This window comes from Podarcis cretensis, assembly GCF_951804945.1.
Source record: "Podarcis cretensis genome assembly, chromosome: 10".
In the NCBI taxonomy this organism is placed as follows: domain Eukaryota; kingdom Metazoa; phylum Chordata; class Lepidosauria; order Squamata; family Lacertidae; genus Podarcis; species Podarcis cretensis.
In genome coordinates this window covers 28,962,184-28,978,290 of record NC_137179.1, presented here as the reverse complement: position 1 = coordinate 28,978,290, position 16,107 = coordinate 28,962,184, and the positions used below count along the sequence as shown (strand labels likewise).

The window sequence follows — 16,107 nt, the reverse complement described above, 5'->3', positions numbered from 1 at the left end:
ATGTGTATGAAATCCTGCATTTCTATGAATGCTCAGCTCTGCTTCCCTTTCGACTACACTCCAGGAGCCTGCGAGATCTTTTCTCCCCACCTCTCTCTCTCTCTCTTTCCCCTCTTTCATTCCTGCGCTTACTCTCCTCTGTCACCATCTGTCACAACTGCGTTCTCACACCCCCTCATTTCCCCCTTTTTTCTTCCCTCTCATTTTCTCCCTCCCTCCCTCTCTCTCTCTCTCTCTCTCTCTCTCCCCTTATGCTCTTTCTCTCCATCATAATCACTATGTCACTCCCCCTCATTCCTTCCTCATTCTCTCTCTCTCTCAATCTCTCTCTCTCAACCATTCATTCTCTCTCTTCCTCTCTCATCCTCGCCCCACACCTCCTCCCCTGTCGCTCCCCTCGGAACCTCTTCCGATTGGCTGATGGCACCGTTCCCCGGAGTAATTGACACACCGCTTGATCTACCTAACCCTGCGAGAGACAACAAGCGCCCCCCCCCCCACTTCAGCAGAAGGAGAGCTGGCGGGGCGGGGGGACCGTCCGGCTGAGCTCCACTCAGCAAACGCTGCAAGACTGACTGCCTTCTTGCCTGCAGCAGCCCTGGAGAGACCAGGTGCAAAAGTATCAGCAGCGGCGGCAGGGAAGCAAATGTAGGAGCGCAGGGGCCTGGGCAGGGATGCCACCTCTACACCAGAAGCAGAAGGAAGGGGAGATAATCAGGTATCTCAAAGGAAGTGGGGGGGGAGGGGAGAAATGTTAAAAAGCATTACGGATTCTGGATTTATACCAACTTGGGAATTGAAATATTTTTTGTCTTTTCCCCTCCCCAAGAGGAATTAACAAGAATACTAAACATCGACCTGGAGAGTGAAGGCAGATATCCATTCTTTTGATACGTGAGTATTGGGCAAACTTGCCTCCTGCTTCTGCTTATATTCCCGCAAATTCTGTTGCATGCAAAAGTTTTCTTTAGACACCTGTATCATTGAAGCTCCCTGCTGTGTGCACCCCTCCCCCTCCCCCAGCTCTCCAGGGGATATGCAGGTTATAAAAAATATTTGTCTGTTGAGTCCAAGTAGGAAGGGAAAACAAGCGACAGGGTCTAACAGGCTGGACGGCAGAGCTGCTTATCTTCAGATTCACTGGCTTGTGTTCTCCTGCTGGGTCCGTCCAGGGCACCCACCTGTTGTCTTCCATTTCACACTTTGGTTGCCGTTTGCAATCTGCAACTGTTTGCTCCAGAACAAACTTTTGTGGAGTTGTTGCAGAGTAATTGGGATGAAGATTGCAGTCTTGGGTTGTAAATCTTTTGGAGCAGAAAGAGACAAGCTGTACTCAGTGGCATGACAGGGGTTTGCTTGGGACTGGGGCTCCTTGACACTCCTGTAAACATTAAGAGGGAAATGTGCAACAAGTAGTACACACACACACACACACACACACACACACAATCACACACACAAGGAATTCTGGATGTGGTAATGATAGCATGCAGATTTGAACTATGGGTCATTTTAGATGGGGTTCTCATAAGTAAAGTTTCTACATCTGCAGGCACATGAGACTCTTTTTGAAATCTTTGGTTCTGTTTTTGCCATGTTGTTTTTTAAAAATAACCCAAATTGATTACTAGGCAGGTAGAAGTCTTTGTGATCCCCTCTCCCATCCTCGGTGCAAGACAATTTTGAACAAACCTATTTCTCCATATAAGTAAAAGTCAACACGGTCTCCTTTCAGGAGAGATGGCATTCTTACTTGCAGGATCCTGTCCTGTCCTCCTATCCTCTTTGTTGCTAGATTGACAAAATGATAAAGAGAGCTTTCATTTCTGAAAGGCTGATTGACATGTTGAACCGATGCACAAAATGGAGCCCAATAACTGAACATGTGGGGAATTTATGAATGTGCATATCTGAAGCAACTATTGCCAAAACAAGACTGGGGTTCTTTTGGATTAGACACTGCACATATGTAATTTACTGTCCCGAAGACCTTACAGAATAAAGGTGAGTCTGGACTAGTGAGTTAACACACATATCTCATCGGCATCATTTTGGAATTTTCATCGGCTGACTTTTTTTGCACAATAAAATGCACAGTCATTACTAATTCCTGAATTGGGATCCAAATGTATTTCCTTGAGGCTGTGCTTCTGTTTGTAGGATCTTGCCTTTTCCTAGCACCCAAACAATAGTATTTTTTCTAAGGGGGTAACTTCAACTCCCTCCCCCAGTTTAGTCCAATCTATTCCAGTTGGGGGGGCTGTCTAGAGTAATGGCTGTGTGAGGATCACCCACCAGTGATGGAGCATTGCCATGCCACCAAGGAGTGGAGAGACCCAGCCCTCATCTTCCTCATCTTCTCACCATGTTGTTAGCTTGCAATTCCTAAACACAGATGCATTTGTGGGTTTATTTGTTTATTTAAGTGCCATATTGCTAGACCACTCGTCCAAGGTTGGCTTCACACTTCCACATCATGTCAGGGACACTTATCTGAAACACTTAAAACAAGTTATTTGCACTGTGTTGAACCAAAGTTGGGACTCAAGCTGTGAGCAAATGCTCTCTGGAAATTCTGCACCAAATTTGTGGTAAGAGAAACTGGGAAAGACAGACCATTTCACAAAATTTTCTGGAACTCCTGAAAGTCTCTTTAGGCATGTGCTCCTAGATCTGCATGTTCCAGCCCAAGATCCACCCCTGGAAATCTGGTTTCATTATCTGCATTTAAGGGTCATCCCCACTTCTGCGACTGTGGGACTGCTCTCATAGCTAGAAAGGTCTCCTTTCTCATGTTTCACCAGTAGCTACCTCCAGTTCAGCTGGTATAGAGAAGGGCAAGTAATTTCCCTCCTTCAATTCAGTGTATGAAGAGCCCTGCTAAATCAGAACAATCTCCCATCCAATTACCGTTCTCACAGTGGCCAACCACATACTTCCTGGGAAACCCAAAAGCAGACCTGAGCGCAGTAGCATTTTCTTGCTCATGGTCCCCAGCAACTGAAATTCATATGCAGACTCTCTCTAATACTGGAGGTGGTATATATTCATCCTGGCTAGTAGCCATTGATAGCATTATTGCCAGTGCCCCCCCCCCTCCAGAAAAATAGGTGCCGGTACTCATCACCATGAAGTTGTTGCAGTAAGTGCCACACTTTTTAACAACAAAAAAGAGAGGTGCCGGTACCGTGTACTCTTTTAGCACCCCCTCAAAAAAGCACTGATTATTGCCTATTAATTTGACTTTTCAATTTTTAAAACTGCCCATGTCGGCAGCCATCACTACATCTTAAAGTAGCAAGTACTATAGTGGATGTCAGGAGCCAGAGACATGCAAGACATGCCTAGGGGTCATAAGAAACACAGTGTCAGACTCTTTATTCTGAGAAACCCAAATAGCTCAGACCTAGCGATTCCAATAATAATAATAATAATAATAATAATAATAATAATAATATATTTATACCCCGCCCATCTGGTTGGGTTTCCCCAGCCACTCTGGGCAGCTCCCAACAGAATATTAAAAACACAACAGAATTAAAAACACAATAAAACATCAAACATTAAAAACTTCCCTGAACAGGGCTACCTTCAGATGTCTTCTAAAAGTCAGGTAGTTGTTTATTTCCTTGACATCTGATCAGAGGGAGTTCCACAGGGCGGGTGCCACTATCAAGAAGGCCCCCTGCCTGGTTCCTTGTAACCTCACTTCTCTCGGTGAGGGAACTGCCAAAAGGCCCTCAGAGGTGGACCTCAGTGTCTGGGCTGAACAATGGGGGTGGAGATGCTCCTTCAGGTATACTGGGCCGAGGCCGTTTAGGGCTTTAAAGGTCAGCACCAACACTTTGAATTGTGCTCAGAAATGTACTGGAAGCCAATGAAGGTCTTTCAGGATTGATGTTATATGGTCTCAGCGGCCACTCTTCCCAGTAGGGCGTGCCGCAGTTGTAGGGACTGAAGGTCCTCATCTTTCCACCCAAAATATTTTATTCAAATTGGCACCCTTGTGAAGACCACTTTGCCCCTGGCCCTGCCCACCACTGAAACGTAGCCCACCCAGAACAGAATGTGGCTCTTGGCCTGGAAAAAAACTTTTCTCCAATTCCTGGTCTATGTTAAAGCAGCTCCCTCACTTTCCATTCCAAATTTGCCCAATTTTCATTCCCATTATAACTCATGACAGAATGCTATTCTGGAGCTTTATATGCAGATGTGGCATCAAATGAAGGCAAAAGGAAACCTAGTGAAGATGTAAAGGGGTAACCAGGACCACAAGGCATCTCGTTTTGCCCAAGCTAATTCTCACCTCTGCAGTGAAGCTCTCTGCCCACCCCAGGCCGTCTCATGGCAACAGCTTTGGCTTCCCATCCTCTGGCACTACCCATGCCTGCAAGAATAATACGTCTTTGGTTGGGTGAAAACAGCAGAAAGAAAATAATCATAAGAATAACAAGGGGAATTAGAAGCAGAAAAGAGCTCATTAGTCCTCCCTCTCATTAAGCAATGAGTTCTGGGCTTTGTCTAACATAGTATCAAGAGACTGACGATGGGACTTCATTGGAAAATTAGTGATTTCACTGTGTATTACAATCATTTATTCAAATGACCTGGGAGGTGTAATCAGGCGTCTGGGGAAGGTGGCAGAGCCCTTAATGGAGGGTGAAACTGACACAGGAGTACTTGAGAGCCCTGTGGCAAATTCAGATAATAATAAGGGGTTTTGAATACCCAAAGTTTGAATAATGAAGGGTCTCATAAAGGGTCTCTGGTACAGGGAAGTATTATATTTCTGGATTCTCAACTTTACTTGATTCAATTTATTCTCTCAAAACAATTCATCTCCTGGATCTGCAGCACTTCCATCCAAGTAATATAATTGTAGAAATTCAGGCAGAAGGCCTGGTGGTTTGTTTCAATGGAGCACTGGATGCAGAAATGTCATCAAGGACATAAGGATGATATGTCAACACATTTAGAGGAGGGATTGGCGCTTATTAACAGGATGTTTGAGGAAGGTTCCCTGTTTCTAGGACTGGCTCTACCATTAGGCAGAATGGGAAAGCAGCTGGTTTTGAGTGACATGAAAGCATAGCAAATGGTTAGTTGATTTATTATTGTAGTACTTTTGCAGCAAAGGGATGGTAGAGGCACTTGTGGAATTTTCTGTCTTAGGTACCCAAATATCTTGACCAGCTTTGGGTAATATACACCTTGACTTTGGAGGCAGCAAAATGTATTGGGTTGCCTCTACCCATTGCTGAATCCCAGAAGCCAAGACTTAAGTTTGGAGCAAGAACTCTTTGGGGAGAAAACCCCAGCAGAAATTTAACATTGCAATACAAGCATCTTCAGAATTTTCTGTAAGCATATGAGTGCCATTTTTCATGCAAAAGCCTGATAGGTCTATCAGCTGCTGTCCTTCCCCTTTTCCTCTCATGTAGACAAAGATTTTCCAAGGGTTCAGCAAGAAACATGGTTGATGCTCCTCTACATAGAAACAACCACTGCTTTCTAAAGTTGACAAAAGTTTTAAATGAGGCCTGAGGACAACTGCATAGTGGACAACTATAGTCTACCTATAGATGTTCCTTGGATGATTACAGTGCAACAGATAACTTAGCTTAACAGGGGCCTTTATTGTATGATATAGTGAGCATAATGATTAATCCAGCCATGTGCCAGGGTGTCATAGTAACAGGCTAAAAGGTGCAGGTTAAATGACCTAGCAATAGATTGTTCAGTGAGAGTACAGTAACAGCAAATGCATGTCCAGCTGAAAGGGCTTCCTCCATTCAGAGACCAGTTCTTCAAGATCTCCTCCTCAAGCTATTTGCAGCTTTGGATTTGGGTTCACATTTTCAGTAAGAATCTTTGACAAGTCAAGTATGGAGTTCTTTCCCCAGGGAGGTTCATATCACTCCTTCATTATACGTCTTTAGTCGCCAGGTGAAAATGTTCCTCTTCACCCAGACCTTGGGCTGATTAATATTCTACAGCCTTTTAGATACGTTTTGGGACAGGGGGGTTATTTTTTTCATTTTGTTTTTGTTCTATGTACAGTATTTGTGCTTTTATCCTGTATTTGTTTCTTGTGGACTACCCTGAGATCTTCAGGTGAAGGGCGGTGTATAAATTTAATTTAATTGAATAATAATAATAATTAGTATTTTTAAAATTAACTGAACCTAAATATGCATTTGAGTCTGAGCTGTTTGCGTGGCAATACCCACCCCCTCCCACAGATGAGGTAAATAAAGACAATGGACACCAGAATTAAGGTTAATGGGCGAAAAATGGCCACAACTTTATTGATTACAGGTAAGAGTGGTATTGGCTTTAGGCATTGGCCCTAACAGACTATCCAGTCTAACCAGGAAGGGATAAGCACCAACAGGGGGAGCCCCCGAGATGCACATCCCTAGGCGCTCCCCAAGGGGTTACCGCTCGGGAGCGTGCTTTAGGCCCTAGCCTCTATAGGTTTCGGACGAGGCAACGCCCCCCCGGAGTCCTTTAACGAACTACCCTTCAAGATTTGGGGGAGGTGATGGCGTTCCTCTTCCCCGACTTCAACCCCCACCCTCCTTAGGTCGGGAGTGGCTTTGTAGAATGCACCATTTTATATACAATATGGGTCTCAGTAACTTAATCTGACCAATTCATCAGATTTTTGATCTTTCCCATTTTCTATAACTGTCCAATGGCCCAATCATTCATAATAATAATAATAATAATAATAATAATAATAATAATAATTTATTATTTATATCCCGCCCATCTGGCTGGGCCTTCCCAGCCACTCTGGGCGGCTTCCATAAAAACCAAAAATACAGTAAAATCACACGTTAAAAACTTCCCTGAACAGGGCTGCCTTAAGATGTCTTCTGAATGTCAGGTAGTTGTTTATCGCTTTGACATCTGCTGGAAGGGCGTTCCACAAGGGTGGGCGCCACTACCGAGAAGGCCCTCTGCCTGGTTCCCTGTAGCTTTGCTTCTCGCAATGAGGGAACCACCAGAAGGCCCTCGGCGCTGGACCTCAGCGTCCGGGCAGAATGATGGGGGTGGAGACGCTCCTTCAGGTATACTGGACCGAGGCCGTTTAGGGCTTTAAAGGTCAGCACCAACACTTTGAATTGTGCTCGGAAACATACTGGGAGCCAATGTAGGTCTTTCAAGACCGGTGTTATATGGTCTCGGCGGCCGCTCCCAGTCACCAGTCTATTTGCCGCATTCTGGATTAGTTGTAGTTTCCGAGTCACCTTCAAAGGTAGCCCCACGTAGAGTGCATTGCAGTAGTCCAAGCAGGAGATAACCAGAGCATGCACCACTCTGGCGAGACAGTCCGCAGGCAGATAGGGTCTCAGCCTACGTACCAGATGGAGCTGGTAAACAGCTGCCCTGGACACAGATTTAACCTGTGCCTCCATGGACAGCTGTGAGTCCAAAATGACTCCCAGGCTGCGCACCTGGTCCTTCAGGGGCACAGTTACCCCATTCAGGACCAGGGAATCCTCCACACCTGCCCGCCTCCTGTCCCCCAGAAACAGTACTTCTGTCTTGTCAGGATTCAACCTCAATCTTGTGACACAGTGAAGATGGAGATGGTCTCACTTTTCTGAGCAGCCTTATGGTCACTGCATGCTTCCATTTCCTTTCCCATCCTTGGAAATTTCCCTGCTAGTTTTAGTTCTTGGCCATGCCATGGCTGGAGAACTGGGGGCACAAGCTAGCAGCCCCTGGGCTAAATCTCTTCCCTCCTGCCATTGTCACCCTTTGAGGCAATGCAGAAATGGCAACAAGTACTGGGGCACTGATACTTGGCAGCAGGCCACTTGAGGCCATAGTGCAACTGCTTAACACTAGTCTCCAGCAAAACTATTTGTTTTATTCATTTATCTCATAAAATTTATATGCTGCTAGATTGAAAAAACACAACACAGAAAACAAACCCTCAATGCTCCCCCCCCCTTGGGTGATAGCTTTGGTTTGTTTGCACAAATCTTTTTTAAAGGGTTTATGTTTGAAGGCAGAATTTTCTTTAAAATATTATTTTTATTGGTTTAGACGATATAGATCTAAACACTGAAAGACAAAGCTTTGGCATGCACTCAGATAGGAGGCATTTGAGTCCCTCGTAAGACATTTTAGGCATGATCCAGCCAAAGTTAAGTCTATGTAAGCAGCAGAAAACTGAAAGATAGAAGTTTACAGTCTGCTGACAATCAAAATCAATGGGGACTTCTTTGTGCACCTTTCTGTACAAGAGGAACATGAGCCACTCAGCTGTAAAATCTGGAATCTCCATTAACTTCTGTGCTCCTCTTCAAGCCCCGGCAAAATGAATGGAGCTTGTAAAGTGGACTTTCCCCCCATTTCTCTCTCTGGTGCTACCTTTAGTTTGCTATAAGATGCATTATAAGCTCTCTCTCTCTCTCCCCCCCCCCTGTTCTTCCCAAATGCAGACCCCTTCCGATTGATCCAGTGGGATAATCACCTCACTCTTCTGCCATGGACAATTTCAACTTCACCACCACACTGGCTTCCTGGGAAGAGAATTCAACAGCCAGCTGGGCAGCCCCTGTTTCTGGGAACCTATCCCAAGCTTCCAGGCTTGGCCTGGATGTCAGCGGTGTCCTCATCCCTCTGGTTTACCTCATCGTCTGCGTGGTGGGACTAGCCGGAAACTCCCTGGTCATCTATGTGGTTTTGTGCCATTCTGTGAGCGAATCGGTGACCAACGTCTACATCTTCAACTTGGCGCTGGCCGATGAGCTCTTCATGTTCGGCCTGCCCTTCTTGGCTGCACAAAATGCCTTGTCCTATTGGCCTTTCGGTTCCTTCATGTGCCGGCTAGTGATGGCTGTGGATGCTATAAACCAGTTCACTAGTATTTTCTGCCTGACCGTGATGAGTGTGGACCGCTACCTGGCGGTAGTGCACCCAGTGAAATCGTCAAAATGGCGGACTGCACGTGTGGCCAAGGCGGTCAGTGCCACTGTTTGGGTGCTCTCTTCTGTGGTGGTGCTGCCTGTGGTTGTGTTTTCAGATGTCCCCCCAGGCATGAGCACATGCCACATCCAGTGGCCTGAGCCGGCTTCAGTCTGGAAAGCAGGTTTCATTGTCTACACAGCCACTCTTGGCTTCTTTGGGCCTCTGCTGGTCATCTGCTTATGTTACCTGCTTATTGTTGTCAAGGTTCGGTCGTCAGGCAGAAAGGTGAGAGCGCTGACAGCCAAGCGCAAGCGCTCTGAGCGGAGAGTCACGCGCATGGTGGTTGCCGTTGTCGCGGTCTTTGTCCTCTGCTGGCTACCTTTCTATGTGCTCAACATCATCAACGTCATCTGGACTTTGCCCGAGGAGCCATCTCTCTTTGGCATCTACTTCCTTGTTGTGGTCTTGCCCTATGCTAACAGCTGTGCCAACCCCATAATCTATGGCTTCCTCTCGTACCGCTTCAAGCAGGGTTTCCGCAGGGCTCTCCTCAGACCCTCCCGCCGAGTGCAGAACCAAGAAATCGCAGCAGCAGCAACCACGGGTGATAAGATGGAGGAAGAGGAAGAGGAAGACGACAAAATGGAGGCAGAAGCAAGTGAGGTTAGCAAGATTGCCCAAAACGGCAATGGCATGCAAGAGTGCGCCCCCATCAGTGGGGCAGGGGGGAGCAGTGAACAGAAGCCACTGCCAGAGGAGCCTGGGATCTCTGAGAAACCTAGTGTTATGAACATTAGCTACTTATAGTGACTCTTCTTCTCTCTGAAGCATCCAGGCAGTGACTCATTTGGAATAACAAACGGAAGGATCATTCATAATGCAAGGGATTCCTAAAAAACAGAAAGCCTGAGAGGGATGTGGGCAGATAAATATCCGCTTTCAAACAGTAAAACAAAGCCTAACAACCAGAGTGATGGGTAGAGCAAAGGCTTCTGGGATTTAGTTTGGAAGAAGTGTATTTCCTTGGCTGACATGACTGGTTATTAGAGTAACTCTAATAGTCATCTGGTCAGCTGAGTAAGGTCAAGAGAGTCTGTGTCCTCTCCAACATCTTACAGATGAAAACAGGGATTCTCGTGTTTATGATTCTCAGACCAAGGATTTCTGCCAAGAAGCAATCCCACCTCCATCCATGCATTATTGCACATTGCTGAAGCCGTTCTGTGCTAATATACCCTGCATTAATAACTTGGCCCACCATAACAATTTACTTAAAATAGGACTTTAATCTCACCCCAACTCTGATTGGACTTCTTGGAGCAGGAGCAGCCAACCTGCTGCCCTACAGATGTGGCTGGATCCCAACTCCCATCAGCTCCAGCCAGCATGGACAATGATCAGGAATCATGGGAGTTGTAGTCCAGTGACCTCTGGAGGACACCACATTGGCTATCCTGGCTTAGACTCAACCCCATTTGGTAATGTTTATTACTGTTCCAATTCAATGGACATGGGAAAGCGGAAAGAAAAGAAACTTATGCACATGGAAAATGGGAGAAAAAGGAATATCTGGGGAAGGGCCTTAGCATTTGATTTTCATACAGAAGGTCCCGGGTTCAGTTTGCAGCATCTTCCATGCAGGGCTGGGAATGTCCCATGCCTGAAACCCTGGGGAGCTGCTGGCAATCAGGGCAGGTACTGACTGAGATGGACCTCATGGTCTGACTCAGTATAAGGCACCTTCCCATGTGCTCCCACTAACAAAATGATGGGAGCGGGTGGCACTGTGGTCTAAACCACTGAGCCTCTTGGGCCTGCTGATCGAAAGGTTGGTGGTTCAAATCCACACAACGGGGTGAGCTCCCATTGCTCTGTCCCAGCTCCTGCCAACCTAGCAGTTCAAAAGCACACCAGTGCAAGTAGATAAATAGGTACCGCTGCGGCGGGAAGTTAAACGTCCCAGAAAATAAGCAGCATACCTGAAAAACAAGGTCTGTTGGACAAAAATGTAGGACAAGACTTAAGTCTTTGGAGAGTCAGTGCAATATAGTGGCCAAGAAGTGCAGTGTGATTGTATGCCTATTTACTGAGAAGTACACCCGACTATATTCAATGGAGCTTACTTTCAAGGGAGTATTCATAGGATTACAGCCTGAGTTATGGACCAGGAAGTCCCTGATTGAAATCTCATTTCCTCTCTGCTAGCATTGTCCCCATACCACTGACTGGAACACTGAGAACAGTCTTGGCACCCCATTCTGCCACACGGGTATCCTAACCTACCTTCCAAGGTTGTTGTAAGGATTTCTGACTGAAGGAACCAGAGGTGCCGGCTTCTGAAGGAGAATGGCAGGTCTGATGTTGAATGTGGTGGCAGCACAGCTTTAACGGCTCCTCCTCCTTGACGGCCGCTTCAACCCTCCTTCCCATCTACCAGAGGAGGAAGAGAAGGAGCCAGCCTCTGAAGCTGTGCCCTGCTTGGCTCTGCGCTTGACCTCCTCCACTGCTTTTGAACATGGGGGGAGGCCCTGCCCCCCAAAAAAAATATTGGGGGGAGGGCTCAGTCCCTATGGGATGGCACCCCTGTAAGGAATGTATGTGAAGTGCAATGAATGCTCTGAAATGCTCTCTTTTTTTAAAAAAAAAAGACTAGAATTGTGATTATTCTCGCTGCAGCTTTGCTCTGTAACATATGGAGAGGTTATTAAGCACAGCCTTCTGTTCAGTGGAAGGGGTCTTGTTTGTGATGTGCCCTTGTGGGTGAGCAGGGAAGGTGGCAGGAAAAAAAGTTTGTTTTTATGAAATGCTGCCACTTATACCCACCCTTTCTGACAAGTAACCACTTCCTCAGGAAGCAAATACAGTAAACTTTTTCCCTCCAGATGTATTGGCCTCCATTTCTCATTGCTGCCTTTTACATTTACAAAACTGTTGGAATTCTCCTAAACGTGTTGTCCCTAACTTTAGGATCTGTGGTGGTTTCTCAGTGGGAAATGGCGCAGAGGAGAAATGTTTTAGGAATACAGTGGTACCTCAGGTTACATATGCTTCAGGTTACATACGCTTCAGGTTACAGACTCCACTAACCCAGAAATCGTGCTTCAGGTTAAGAACTTTGCTTCAGGATGAAAACAGAAATTGTGCTCCGGCGGCGCGGCAGCAGCAGGAGGCCCCATTAGCTAAAGTGGTGCTTCAGGTTAAGAACAGTTTCAGGTTAAGTATGGACCTCCGGAACGAATTAAGTACTTAACCCGAGGTACCACTGTATTCACAACATAGCCATGATCACTGCATAATGCTCCCTTGCCAGAGGATCTCTCCATTGCCTCTGTATACCAGTTCCTGGGAATCACAAGCAGGGAAAGTCCTTCTTGCACCTTTTTGCTGGCTTCCCCCTGAGGCATCTGGGTGACCATTGTGAAGTTGGGGCTTTGACCTGATCCAGCAGAGCTCTCCTGGTGTTCTGATGCTCACATTGCCATCTTCTCCCTCCCCAAGTAGCGGCCTTTGAAAGCTAAATGGCAGTCAAAAAAGAAAAAAACGAACAGATTAAGAGAGCTTTGTGAAGACAGGCACACTTCAACGCTTCCAAGACCTCACCATTTGTCATCAACATTCCTTTCAGCCTCTTTAAATTTCTTGCAGCCGGGCTTTCTTCTTCTTCTTTGCTTGAGTAGGAATCCTTGAAATTAGTTTCCGTGTTGGTGCTAGGCAATATCTGGTGTCAACCCTTCTCCTCTTCGCCAAGCGGCTTCAACAAGTGCATTTATTTGAAAACAGCCATGTTTGGGAGCGTGTTCAATGAGGAATGAGAGCGGGTGGGTGGGTGGATGGGAGAACAAGTGGGCCCAAGTATGTTTCCTTCAGGTTTATTCTGCTTCCACAAGTGCTGGTATATGACTTTCCCTCACCCCCACGCCTTGAACTTTCCGATACACGGCCGTTGCTAAGATACACAGACCAACTTCAATCTGGAGTCCTGTGTGTGATCTTGGGCACTATCCTCCAGAGGGAGCTTTCGGAAACAGAAAGAGGTGGGTAGGGAGCGGGGGACAAAAGAGAAGGAAAGAACAGGAGGGAAAGGGTTTTGATATGCTGAGGGGGAAATGGATGGGTGGACAGGGGTGGGCAGAGAAACCCTGCTCTTCAATACTACATCAATCATTGGGTTTTCTTTTTTCCAAAAATGCCCCATTTGGGAAAAGCCCACGTGAAACTGTGAGAAACTATGTTAGCGTTTGTGCAGTTTTTCTTATATTTGAGTCAGAGCTGATGTGTTAAAAGGAGGTGAGTGAGCACATTTCAAGCTATCAACACCTTAAATGACTTAAAGCTGAGGTATTACTCCTTAACAACCTGTAGCAAAGTCTATAGAGAGTTATAAAAGGGATAGATTTTAGCATGTACCTATGACTGAAGTCAGTGTCGGTGTTACTGACCCTCGAAGCTACAATTGGCTTTGCTGCTGTGACATCATTGAGGCATCAGACAGCCTAGTACCAGGCAGCTGATAGAGAGAGTTTGAGAAAATGAGCTTTTGCTCATTTATATTGCAATACATTCCACTGAACTCAGTGGGATTTACTTCTGAGTGTACATGCATACATTCAGTCAGCCTACTATCCAGGTATTGCCTACAGTATTACTGTGGGCTTTAAAATGCCATCTTGTTGGCACAAATCTTTTTGAGTGGTTCTGGAGCCTTGTAATGGACTCCAATTCCTAACAACTGCAACCAACATGGATAGATTATGGGAGATGTAGTCCAACAATGTTGGGGGGGGGTGTCACAGGTTCCCCTTCATTGCTTTAACATCCTTTTAAGAGAAAACATTATTTTATTTTATTTTATTTTATTTTATTATACTGTATATTTTTTATTATTTTATTTTATTTATTTGTCAAACCGCTGCAAGGTTTTATTACAACCAAGGTACACAAATTTTGTTAAATAATACAAATAAAGAAATATTTGCTGTACAGTGGTACCTCTGGTTAAGAACTTAATCTGTTCTGGAGGTCCGTTCTTCACCTGAAACTGTTCTTAACCTGAAGCACTACTTTCGCTAATGGAAGCAAAGTTCTTAACTTGAGTTACTATTTCTGGGTTAGCGGAGTTTGTAACCTGAAGCATCTGTAACCTGAAGTGTCTGTAACCCGAGGTACCACTGTACAGGGTTAAGACTCTGCAGAGTGTATGAATGAGGATCTTGTCCTTGAAGACTAGTGCAAAATAACTTCAAGGGAGGTAACAGAGAGAGAAAGGATGGACTTCATAGTATAGTGGTACCGTTCCGGGGTGCCGTTCGCACCCTGAAAAGTCCACAACTAGAGCAGCGCTTCTGCGCAAGCATGGAGCACAATAGAGTGCATCTGTGCATGCGCAAAGCACGCAGAATGCTTCTGCGCATGCACAACATGCACAGAGTGCTTCTGCACATGCGCACAGCTAAACCCGGAAGTATACACTTCCGGGTTTGCCGCGTTCACAACATGAACCTAACGCAACATGAAGTATGACTGTACAAAAGCAGAACAATTTGAACAGAAAGGCACTTACTTCAGACAGTCACACGTTTGCCTTATTTGCTGAGGAGCAGGAAACATGCAAGAACAGGTCCTGCCATGCACAGTTACTTTGTTTAGAATGGTAAAGGTTCAAAACGCCATCTTCAGCACTAGCCCAATGGTGAGCAAGTCATCAGGCTCTCAGGAGCAGTCTGGTAAGACACAGAATTATGGACCTTCTCCCCAGTCTAGGCAAGAATAAGTCATCTCTTCCTGTTTTGCTGTACCTGCACAATTTATACTCCAAATTGAGTCCAGATGGTTGTAATTGACATATGTGCTATTAAAACAACAGCTATCAGTGCCAACATGAACATGAAGGATTGGGGAAACCAAACTATCAAAACTTGACACTTCCTAAATGGAGAGATCGTTTCTCGTCATTCCCCACTCACTGGCAGATTCTTTAGAGATCTGCCTTTCAAGTGTTCATTGGCAAAACTTGTATTGCTTGCCAAGCCCATAAACTATCTTGAATTTCCATTCTTTGTTGATTTCGGAATATGAGTCTATATTCGGTTGTTCTCCCACACCCACACCATTGCACATCAAAAATGGGTACAAGTGGGTTTTTTGAATTCATGATGTGCTGTTGATGTAGTATCCCTGTTTTTCAAACATCATGCCAAATGCATGAACACTGGGGAACAGGGTGAATGATATCAGAGGCAAGGCAAGAGGATGTGGTCCAAACTCCCTCCTGCACGCATCAGGAGTATGAATGGAGGCAAATGTCTGAACAGGGCATTAGTCAAACACATAAACCTTCTGAATAGAAACATACAATGTGGGTGTAACTCATGACCTCCACAGGCAATGAATACGTTTAGTGTAGTGGCTAGAGTGTCAGACTAACACCTGGGAGATCAGGGTTCAATTCCCCACTCAGCCATGAAGCTCATTAGGTGACCTTGGGCCAATCACTGTCTTCTCTCAGCCAAACCTTCCTCATAGGATTGTTGTGGAGATTAAATGAGGAGGAGGAAGAGAACCACGTATGCCATTTTGAGCTATTTGGAGTAAAATGTGAGATATAAATGCAATAAATAAATAATCATAGATAGCATACTCTATCAAAATAATAATTTCAAAGGAAGACTCCAGCATGGAAACTACTGAATTGTAATCAATTTTAGCAACCCTGACATAGTGGATATTGGTTTCAATAGACACGGGGAATGCCCGGCCCACTAGAGAGTGGAATTGTTTTTCTTCAATTGCTCATCTGTTACCTCGTTCATCTTGCCACTACATTCATTCATCATGCTTGGCCACTGGTCAGAAGCGAGTTGTGGACTCTGATCTACAAAAGTTTGTGCCACGATCTATTTATTAGGCTTTAAGGTTCTACAAGACCCAGGTTGTCAAATTCTGATAAGAAAGGGAGTGGAAATTGCCAATGTTCACTTATTCTGCACATGGGACTTGTAGTTCAGTAACATCTGGAGGAGCAAAGTTTCCCACTCCTGACATGGATCTTAGAAAGTTAAGGCTGCAATGTCTTGCATGTTCACCAGGCAATAAACCCTTATGAACTCAGCAGTAAAAAAAAAAGCCCCAGATCAGGCTGGACAAGTGGATCCCACATTGTAACAGGAGACTGACACTGGG

The 16,107-nt window shown here is 45.4% G+C and overlaps 1 protein-coding gene across 1 annotated transcript; it reads left to right on the top strand.

Moving 5' to 3' along the window:
* SSTR3 (somatostatin receptor 3) lies at nucleotides 1-10,483 on the top strand. The gene is made up of 3 exons (XM_079992890.1): nucleotides 1-718; nucleotides 830-894; nucleotides 8,460-10,483. Exon 3 carries the CDS (start codon nucleotides 8,506-8,508, stop codon nucleotides 9,733-9,735), a length of 1,230 nt encoding a protein of 409 aa, XP_079849016.1. The 5' UTR covers nucleotides 1-718; nucleotides 830-894; nucleotides 8,460-8,505; the 3' UTR covers nucleotides 9,736-10,483.
* Nucleotides 10,484-16,107: the final 5,624 nt, after the last annotated feature.

Coding starts and splice junctions, on each gene's coding strand:
- SSTR3 (XM_079992890.1), top strand. CDS start 8,506: ATGGACAATTTCAACTTCACCACCACACTGGCTTCCTGGGAAGAGAAT.